Source organism: Salmo salar, chromosome 26 (assembly GCF_965601325.2).
Source record: "Salmo salar chromosome 26, fSalSal1, whole genome shotgun sequence".
NCBI lineage: Eukaryota > Metazoa > Chordata > Actinopteri > Salmoniformes > Salmonidae > Salmo > Salmo salar.
In genome coordinates this window covers 15,331,882-15,342,758 of record NC_138316.1, presented here as the reverse complement: position 1 = coordinate 15,342,758, position 10,877 = coordinate 15,331,882, and the positions used below count along the sequence as shown (strand labels likewise).

At 44.5% G+C, this 10,877-nt stretch overlaps 1 protein-coding gene and 1 pseudogene across 1 annotated transcript; one reads left to right on the top strand and one right to left on the bottom strand.

Annotated features, from left to right (window-relative positions):
• The first annotated feature begins 46 nt into the window (after positions 1-46).
• On the top strand, positions 47-2,832 carry LOC106587163 (adenine phosphoribosyltransferase-like; annotated as a pseudogene).
• Positions 2,833-4,173: 1,341 nt separating this feature from the next.
• LOC106587264 (DNA replication factor Cdt1) lies at positions 4,174-10,479 on the bottom strand. Its single transcript, XM_014175503.3, has 10 exons — positions 9,802-10,479; positions 9,185-9,337; positions 8,764-9,002; positions 8,365-8,559; positions 8,122-8,267; positions 7,921-8,015; positions 7,641-7,832; positions 5,058-5,198; positions 4,751-4,952; positions 4,174-4,641 (listed from the first exon to the last, which is right to left on the bottom strand). The coding sequence occupies exons 1-10, from the start codon at positions 10,330-10,332 to the stop codon at positions 4,478-4,480; spliced, it is 2,058 nt and encodes a 685-aa protein (XP_014030978.1). The 5' UTR covers positions 10,333-10,479; the 3' UTR covers positions 4,174-4,477.
• Between the last annotated feature and the right edge of the window lie 398 nt (positions 10,480-10,877).

Sequence of the window (10,877 nt, the reverse complement as noted above, 5' to 3'; positions counted from 1 at the left end):
GTTCTTTTTTTAGTGTGTGACAGATTGAAGATTTCTGTGTCAACCGATGGGTCGTCACTTGCGTCCAGTCAGTCATAAGAATTATTATTTATTAAACTTGGAGCGCTTTTTAGAATATAAATATCAAAGCGCTTCATAAATAAACAAGCAATATATCATGACAGGTCAACCAATAGAGGCCAAGTCTTTGAATGCTGCGTACTCTGCAGATGGAGGGTCAGTTCATGGTTTGAGAGGATGGTAAATGATGGTGATGGTGTTTGCTGTTGATCTTGTACAGGATAAGTCAACTAGCCACTGGAATTCTCCTCTTCCACTGTGAAGCACCTACTTGGGTGTTGCCTCGACATTCCTCTCACTATTATGAGAGGAATTGTTGTTATTATTATTAATAATAAAATGATGGCTAAACCCCGCCTGTTTCTACAATGTATCTTTTGAACATTTATTTTAAACCTTAATCACACTGTTAACCGTATGTCTAACCTTAAAATACGACCAAAAAGCACATTTTTGTTGTCAGATCATTACGATATAGGCAGCCAATTCTGACTTTGTGGCTGTGGAATCTAGTGGCAGTCCAATCGATGTGTCGAAGTCAACTAACAGTACTGATTTGGGGTTTCCACTAGATAGCACATCTACAAAGTCAAGGGACTATATCGTAAAAGATCACGAAGTTAGCTTTTTGGTTTTAATTTAAGGTTAAGCATACGGTTAGCAGTGTCGTTAGGATTAGGTTTAACATCTGATTTGTGGCTGTGGTAACTAGTGACGACCCTGATTTTGTCACGACACCACCAGGCATCTGACGTTTTGCCACAAGGTCCACGCCACACACGAGTCGACAGGAAGCTAACGCACAGTTACAATGGCAGTGCACACGAGAGAAGCAAAATTAGAATGTCACAAAACATTTTCCTGATTTCCCAAGCAAAGGAATACTTTTCAGGTTGGCCGTGAATGATAGATGACCGCAATACGATTAGCTAACTAGCGCTACATTGATGTGCTGAGTTACCTAGCTAGCCATCTTCGCAATGCTAGCTCTCTATTCTAAAGAACATGCATTCTTGTAATACTATTTTGAAGTAGCTAGCTAGCTCTGTTGACAGGCTGGATAGAATATATATTTTACAAGGGGTAGCTAGTTAGATTATTTATTTCAACAGCTGTGAATATGTTTTTGTCTGTCACACAGAGACATCTGTCCAATTCTCAAAAACCCGGGTGCACTGACGGCAGTCCTCGATCTTTTTGAGGACCGTGAGGCAGACGCATCCCCAAGTAGCACTGATTGATGCTGAGTCCCAATGGCTGTGTTTTCGACAGGAAGCCCAATTTGGTCATTTGACCAATCAGATCTGAGAAAGATCTGATGTGAAATAATCAAATGACCAATTGGTAGAAAAAAATATCAGAATTGGGCTGCCTGTGTATAAGAAGCCCATGTCACCCAGTCATATGCAGCTGCTGTGGAACATTAACATGAGAAGCAATGGGACTGGAGCATGTGTCACCGAGAACACCATGCAGCTCCCCAATTCGTTTGCTGTCTGGGAACTAGTCAATTCTGAGCTCTTTGAAGGTTACAACTGCAGCTGTCATTTAACCACATATTTCCTTCAACACCATGGATTGTCACTGTGTTCTAACAGTGTGATCAATGCCCTGTAGGTCTGGATGCTTAGGGGTTTCTCTTCGGATCCTTTCTAGCCCAGAGGTTAGGAGTGGCATTTGTGCTGGTCGGGAAGAAGGGAAAGCTCCCAGGGCCTACACTGTCTGTGGCACACAAACTGGAATATGGAGAGGTGAAATTGGCTGGTGACGACCGCTGTATTACCTCCACCTTTCTGTCCTTTCATAGCACAGCTCCAAGCCTCTGAAAAGTACATGTGTATTGGAACCTACTATTTTTATTCCTTTTCAATTAATATTCCTTCATCATTTACATTTACATTTAAGTCATTTAGCAGACGCTCTTATCCAGAGCGACTTACAAATTGGTGCATTCACCTTATAATATCCAGTGGAACAACCACTTTACAATAGTGCATCTAAATCTTTTAAGGGGGGGGTTAGAAGGATTACTTTATCCTATCCCAGGTATTCCTTGAAGAGGTGGGGTTTCAGGTGTCTCCGGAAGGTGGTGATTGACTCCGCTGTCCTGGCGTCGTGAGGGAGCTTGTTCCACCATTGGGGTGCCAGAGCAGCGAACAGTTTTGACTGGGCTGAGCGGGAACTGTGCTTCCTCAGAGGTAGGGAGGCGAGCAGGCCAGAGGTGGATGAACGGAGTGCCCTTGTTTGGGTGTAGGGCCTGATCAGAGCCTGAAGGTACGGAGGTGCCGTTCCCCTCACAGCTCCGTAGGCAAGCACCATGGTCTTGTAGCGGATGCGAGCTTCGACTGGAAGCCAGTGGAGAGAGCGGAGGAGCGGGGTGACGTGAGAGAACTTGGGCTGAGGTTGAGATCCAGGAGGATGCAGTGGCTCCAGAACAGAAAGTGCTTCTCATCGATGATCTACTAGCCACGGGAGGTGAGGCATTTCACTGTTCATTGGGTGTATTTTGTACAAATAAGTGGACAGTATGACAGATAAAAATATATATTGATTTAACTAAGGGAACAGTGTTTCATTGGCATTACCCGTCTTTGTTTCGATGATAATGCCTCCATATTACTCAGTAGTAACTTTCTCTGTTTGTCAGGAACCCTGTATGCTGCCTGTGAGCTCATGAAGAAACAGAATGTGGAGGTAATGGGCTGCATGGTGGTCATTGAGCTCAACGGGGTTGAAAAGCTGAAGCCAAATACCCTCTTCTCCCTGGTGTAGTTTTGAGGTCAAAACAATTCCAAATATTCTACTCAACTGTAATGGAGATCATTTTTAAATAGGAATGCTTTGGAAAGTTGACCTATGCACTATAAAGCAAATGGCATTCATTTTCTAAGTATACATAGTATGGCTGTGACGGTCATGGAATTTTGGAAGACTGTATTTGGCCAGCCAAATGACCACGGTCACTGTAATAAGTTTGAATAGCAGCAACTACAAAAAATATGTGTTTTCTCCTCTCCTCCACTCCTGACTGCATGTGCCGCCATATAAATAGAATGGGCGTCCATATTCAAGACAATGATGGCATAATGCGTGAACTGGCAAAAGCAGGAAGTGTACCATAGAGAAAGAGGCAAATCGAGGATTTACTCTGCCAAAAACCATTCCACATGAGATGAGCCCTTTTTTGTATGGAACTCTGTCAGCAAAGAAGCCTCATGTAATTCAACAAAGCCACTTATTCTTACGTTGGTTCAAAATACCACCCAGCGTCCCACTGCTGGCTTGCCGCTGAAGCTATGCAGGGTTGAATGACCAGATGCTGCTGGAAGTGTTGTTGGAATGCCAGTAGAAGGCACTCTTTCCTCTGGTCTTAAAAATCCAAATCTCCCAGGGCAGTGATTGGGGACATTGCCCTGTGTAGGGTGCAGTCTTTCACATGGGATGGTAAACAGGTGTCCTGACTCTAGTCGCTAAAGAGCACTTATCGTGAGAGTAGGGGTATTAACCCCGGTGTCCTGGCTAAATTCCCCAATCATCCCCAGCTTCCAATTGGCTCTCTTTCCCTTGTAACTATTCCCCAGGTCATAGCTGTAAATGAGAATGTGTTCGTAGCCAACATACCTAAAATAAGGGTTAAATGATTGCAATGTGGCATTACTACTTTGAGAAACTTAGTTTTGCCCGTAATGCACACGTATCTGGCTTCAATCATTGAGGACATGTATTTCCATTGTTAGAGCGGTCACAGCTATCTTGTCAATATAATAGATCTTTTAAGTGTACCCAATGTGCTGTTTCATGGTTTCATTACCATCTTCCTCCATAACTGTCAGTTGTGTGCTAGCCCTAATTTATATGCATTAAGTATCAATGTCTAAAGGTGCCTTTTGGTAATTACTGTGTACTGGTGCAATTGTGAGGCAGTCATTTTGTCAATATACTTGGTTCACCATGGCTGGCTCATTGTGCACTACATAGAACCTGCTTGATGGAAATCTGTGTGCAATCAAAAACAAAAAGGCAACTTGTCATGGGTAAAAATCGATTTACTCCAATGCTAGTGTGCATGTAATACAGCTTTTTTAAAAAAGGATTAAACACAGGGCAAGTATATTAAACCTGTCCGTGAACTAGAAAGCTTTTATTACAAAAATAGGACAACTGTCAGTAGAATACTACCGCATCAACCAGAAACAGTCTCCCACAAAATGAGTCAATGTTAGAATCATTGAACACAGCATTTACACACAACAATATGCAAGGTTATTGAATTGGAAAAGTAGTTTAACTTGCTTTAAAAAGGTAAACAAACCAGCCCTGCATTGTCCAATCACTAAAAGACTTAAGTCACAAATTGCATTATATACCCAAAGGCCAATATCTGAACTCAAATTACACATTGAAAATCATGGCAGTTTCAAAGCCTTTCTTCCTCTTTGGTCTTCTGCTTTAGCTTTTCCAGTACCACATTCAGGTCCATGGTCTTGATCAACTTGAGATAGAAGTCCTTTCTAATTGAGTGAATGGTAAGCCATTCAGGAGTCAGTTCTGCCAGCAGACGAAGGTGCAGCTCCATTTCACCTAAAAAGATGTCAGTCAATGTCAGAACTAATGCAATGAAAACCAAGAGATTTTTTAAAAGCAAAAAAGATATAGGATTTCATATCAGGCATTTCTTCAGATGGCTCACCTGTGCTCAGGGCAGAGCGGTAACTAGAGACCATCCGGTTACAGGCCACCTCCATGATCAGTGCGGGTTTCTTCTCTGCCACAAAGACGTTACGCAGGATTCGAGCCAGCTCTCCCAGCCGTGACATCATCACAAGGCGCTCCTCCTGCTGAGGGTTCCGGGTCATGGCAGCTTGGAGCTTCTGAGCCTCCTTTGCTCTGATCTATAACAAAAGAGGGGTCAGTCCCAGTCCTCACTGCATAGGTCACACTGTTCTACATACACACATTTTATCATTTGTCCTAAGTCAAACAGCAGGGTGACCTACCCTCTCCAGCAGGGACTGAGACACCCCTTTGAGGGCACTGGGAGTTTCAGCAGGAGCCACAGGAGTTTGTGGAACAGGCTCTTGTTCTTTTACACAGATCTCTGCAGTCTTCAGAGCCATGTTGGCCAGCGCTTTCTCCATCTGCAAACAGAGAAATGGTTAATACCAAACAATGCAATTGATATGAATGCCCTTTAAACTAAAGCCCAATCAAATCAAGGTTTATTCAGCATGTACAGTTTACAGCAAGTATAAAACATGCAGTGAAATGCTTACTTGCATGCTCCCACAGCAGTGCAATAAAATAAAGTAGAAGTACACAATAGGATATACAGTATAAGTGATGAATGCCATTCCAGTATGACTTCCTACAAATATAAAGTGGATAGTGGCAACTGCTCAGCCTCCGACCGCAAGGTACTACAGAGGGTAGTGTGAACGGCCCAGTACATCACTGGGGCCAAGCTTCCTGCCATCCAGGACCTCTATACCAGGCGGTGTCAGTGAAAGGCCCTAAAAATTGTCAACGACTCCAGCCACCCTAGTCAGACTGTCCTCTCTGCTACTGCACAGCAAGCGGTACCGGAGCGCCAAGTCTAGGTCCAAGAGGCTTCTAAACAGCTTCTACCCCCAAGCCATAAAACTCCTGAACATCTAACCAAATGGCTACCCAGACTATTTGCATTGTCCCCCCTCCACACCACTGCCAGTCTCTGCATAGTCACTTTAATAACTCTACCTACATACTACCTCAACTAACTGGTGCCCCCCACATTGACTATACTGGCACCTCCCCTGTATGTATGCATGTATGTATGCACTGCTCAAAAAAATAAAGGGAACACTAAAATAACACATCCTAGATCTGAATGAAATAATCTTATTAAATACTTTTCTTTACATAGTTGAATGTGCTGACAACAAAAATCACAAAAATAATCAATGGAAATCCAATTTATCAACCCATGGAGGTCTGGATTTGAAGTCACACTCAAAATTAAAGTGTAAATGTACTTAAAACAAGTCAAAATGAGGCTCAGTAGTGTGTGTGGCCTCCATGTGCCTGTATGACCTCCCTACAACGCCTGGGCATGCTCCTGATGTGGTGGATGGTCTCCTGAGGGATCTCCTCCCAGACCTGGACGAAAGCATCCGCCAACTCCTGGACAGTCTGTGGTGCAACGTGGCGTTGGTGGATGGAGCGAGACATGATGTCCCAGATGTGCTCAATTGGATTCAGGTCCAGTCCATAGCATCAATGCCTTCCTCTTGCAGGAACTGCTGACACACTCCAGCCACATGAGGTCTAGCATTGTCTTGCATTAGGAGGAACCCAGGGCCAACCGCACCAGCATATGGTCTCACAAGGGGTCTGAGGATCTCATCTCGGTACTTAATGGCAGTCAGGCTACCTCTGGCGAGCACATGGAGGGCTGTGCGGCACCCCAAAGAAATGCCACCCCACACCATGACTGACCCACCGCCAAACCGGTCATGCTGGAGGATGTTGCAGGCAGCAGAACGTTCTCCACGGCGTCTCCAGACTCTGTCACGTCTGTCACATGTGCTCAGTGTGAACCTGCTTTCATCTGTGAAGAGAACAGGGCGCCAGTGGCGAATTTGCCAATCTTGGTGTTCTCTGGCAAATGCCAAACGTCCTGCACGGTGTTGGGCTGTAAGCACAACCCCCACCTGTGGACGCCGGGCCCTCATACCACCCTCATGGAGTCTGTTTCTGACCGTTGAGCAGACACATGCACATTTGTGGCCTGCTGGAGGTCATTTTGCAGGGCTCTGGCAGTGCTCCTCCTTGCACAAAGGCGGAGGTAGCGGTCCTGCTGCTGGGTTGTTGCCCTCCTACGGCCTCCTCCACGTCTCCTGATGTACTGGCCTGTCTCCTGGTAGCGCCTCCATGCTCTGGACACTACGCTGACAGACACAGCTCGCATTGATGTGTCATCCTGGATGAGCTGCACTACCTGAGCCACTTGTGTGGGTTGTAGACTCCGTCTCATGCTACCACTAGAGTGAAAGCACCGCCAGCATTCAAAAGTGACCAAAACATCAGGCAGGAAGCATAGGAACTGAGAAGTGGTCTGTGGTCACCACCTGCAGAACCACTCCTTTATTGGGGGTGTCTTGCTAATTGCCTATAATTTCCACCTGTTGTCTATTCCATTTACACAACAGCATGTGAAATGTATTGTCAATCAGTGTTGCTTCCTAAGTGGACAGTTTGATTTCACAGAAGTGTGATTGCCTTGGAGTTACATTGTGTTGTTTAAGTGTTCCCTTTATTTTTTTTTTGCAGTATATATATATATACACACTTTTTTACTGCTGTTCTTTAATTACTTGTTACTTTTCTCTTATCTGTACATTTTATTTTTAACTGCACTGTTGGTTAGGGGCTCGTAAGAAAGCATTTCACGAAGGTCTACACCTGTTGTATTCAGCACATGACTAATAAAATGTGATTAGTGTTGGTCACAGTTGATGTTATATAGACGAAACAGCAGTGTTAACTGTATGAGTGTGTGTGGTGTAAGGGTTGGAATGCAGGACAGACCAGTCAGTAAATACCTTAGGGTTCATCATGGAGCGGGCCTTGTCCAGAACCTCCTGGGCAGTGGTTAGCTTCTCAGCTCCCTGTGGGGGCTGGGGCAGCTCACTGGGCAGGACATTGGGCACCTCATCCACATTGAAGCGAGGGTGCCAGCGGGTAAGCTTGTCATCTGGGACTCTAATAGGAGGATTCAACTTGGCAAGGAACGCCTAAAGACAACAGATACAGATTGGTTACCAAGTCGGGTCAACTCAAAGTATACAGTTAGAGAATATTCTCTCATAAAATGGTGCCTACCTTGTGGTGCACTTTCACAATGCTGATTAGGTTTTGATGGAAGACACGTCTCCTCTCTAACAGGCGGGAAGCAGCCAGCACTGCCTTGCTTTTATCTGAGGAACAAAAACAGACATTAGGAGAAACAGTCAGATCAGCAGTTATTTAAATACACTCATCTGTGTTGAAAGAATACAAAGCATCATGAGACCTCCCCCTCACCAGCTTCAATGACAGGCTCCACTGTGAGCTGGTAGCTAGACTTCTTCACTGAAGCACTGAAGGTAGGAATGTTTCTCTCCTGGCGGAAATGGTAGGCAGTAGGATAGACTGTTTTAATCTGGCCCACATGGGTCTCCTCAAAACGCCTGTGAAATTAAAAGAAAAAGTAATGAATATTTCTGCTGCTCCTTCCCGTGGATTTCTACTTATCATCCAATTAGATAATTATAGTTTGCGCCATACTTGCGCATCATGTCCTGGACACCCTGCTTCACTTTGGCAAAGGTAACAGTCTCTGAGCGGTTGAAGAGCATTCCCACTATGGTGTCCATGCTACAGAACATTCCAGCAAGCAGTTTGTACTTGAAGGGCAGGGTGAGGCCAGGGGGAACATCCTGGGCAAGAGTATGGTACCGCTGATAGGCTGGGAGCTTATCTCTGAAAAAGAGCATATTACAGATCAGGACAAAGGATTAGTTATAATTAAAGCCACTACAAAAGCCTTTTCAAATAACACCGTTTCCCAACAAAGACCCCTAAAAAGGTAGCAGAACACATTTGCACTAAATATCACTTTTGAGCTTCACCCACCCTGGCTGAATTTAAGGATGTCTAAAACTGAAATACTTGTTTCATCCTCACCCATCCTCGGTTTGCGGCTGATTATTTTCCTCAGTAGATCTGGCCTCTGCCAACCTCTCCTCCTTCCGGTGTTGTGCCTTAGCAGCAAGCTCTTTGACACAGGATAGCTTCGTCTTCAGGTCTGGGGCAGTAGCAGTAGACTCGGGGGCCGTAGAGGGCAGGTTCTCAGCTTGCCGTGTCTGGCCCTTGATCTTCTGAAGGCGGAACTTGAGGGCCGCAACATCCTCTTTGGAGAAAGTCTGATGTGGTAGAAAAACAATGCCGTTGAAACATTTGTGAGGTTGCTGTCCATTATGGTATGACTAAAGAGTAACTTGATTAGATAAAATGAAACATTCTCACATAGAATTTAATTGTGTCCAGGTGTGTAGACATAAGTGAAGAGCAAAGGTAAAAGCATAAGCCACCAACAATACTGTACCTTGTGCCCCTCTTTTGGTTTTGTGCTGCCTTGAACATGTGGTTTGCGCGTTGGAGAATTGTTGGCACTGCGATTGACTAAATTCTTTGATTCTTTATCAACAGGTAGTGGATAGGGTACCTGCGGGACATCTTTAGCCAGAGGGTGGGTTGCCTGGTAAAAAAAAAAAAAAAAAAGGATTCAGTTGTGACTTGTAAATATTCAGCCCCCTTCCCAATTTGTCTTCAAATTCTTTAGCCAAACATCCTGTCTATGTGAGGTCTTTTGTGTCTAGCTAGCTAACCATTCTGGACCAGACTTGCTAGGTTGTTATTTCTAGCAATAGAGGTCGCCAAATTGTAGCACGAAAAGCTGTAAATGTGTTAGTTTATGACTATAATATCAGTCAGTTAACATGACCTTTAAGCCTTTGTGCTTGTTTTGATTGGCCTACATGAAAGTGGCGTTAGTTGATGAAGATTGTCTTAGAACAACACGTAGTTATAAGATCTGAGCCTGTGTTTACCACACAGACCTTAATTTACGCAGTTTAAAAAACAAACACTAAATGACCCATAGGCTTTGGCCAACGAGCCATGGCGGCCTATGAAAATGCGCCATTGTTAAGCCAACATTACCTGTTCGTCGTCTTTGACGAGAATCAATTTCTTCCTGACCGACTTCTTAACAGCTTTAACCGGCTCAGGACTTGTCCCTGCAGCGATGGCGTGTTTATTTGCTTCGATCCGAAGACGCTTCTTTGCTGTGCTCTGTTCAGCAGTGGTTGAAAATACAGCTGATCCAAGATCGAATTCAGCTTCTGTAGAGGTCCTCTTGGGAGTTCGAGGGCTGGAGAAAAGTGTTTGTTTTTCCGAGTCGGTCCTCGCCAGCACAGCAGACACGCTCTCCACCTTATCGACCGAAGTCGCCTCGTCAATAACCCTCCAAAACTCATCTTGTACACTGTTTTCAGAACATGTGGATGTTGAAGTCTTTTTCATAACATTTGTTGTAGGTGCCGCATTCTTGCCTTTCGACCGAGTTGATCTTGCGCATGGCTTACTTGTTACAGTGTCCACAACTTGCGTTTTATTGCCATCACCATGCGCAGCCCCACTAGCATCTTTCTTTCTCTTGACGTAGAAATCGGTGACCCGCGCCTGAGACATAATGATGTCAACCTAGAGCCACACAATTCTCTTCTGGTCAGGAAAGACGAATGGCCAAACGATAAATAAATTTCAACTCAGCAGTTTGAGCCACCGAAGTTTATATGAAGGCTTGATCAAAGTCGCTATGACCGGAACATGCAACACATTTTCGCGCGAAATGGACACGTGACCTTCATAAGCCCCACCCTTCTCCCGCCCCGTTTCAAAGAGATTTGTTTAATGATTGGCCAGTGCATAGTACATCAACGTTGTTTTTTTAACGAATCAGTTGTGATAAATCTGTATAAAAGACAGTACAGTATGTAGTTTAGAAACTGTTTTGTGATTGAGGGAATTCTATTCATGCCAGTATTAGCGTTGGTTGCATTTGATTTGGGCCGGGCTGGTTTAGGATAATTTGCGCAGCATTTTAGAAGCATTAAAGTAGGTTGTGATATTTAGGTTAAGGTTAGGTTAAGAGTTAGGATTAGCTAAAATACAAAAAAGCTGTATCGCATCTAGACATTACGGCGTGAGCCAGGTGCTCGGTTCTGGCCGAAGGC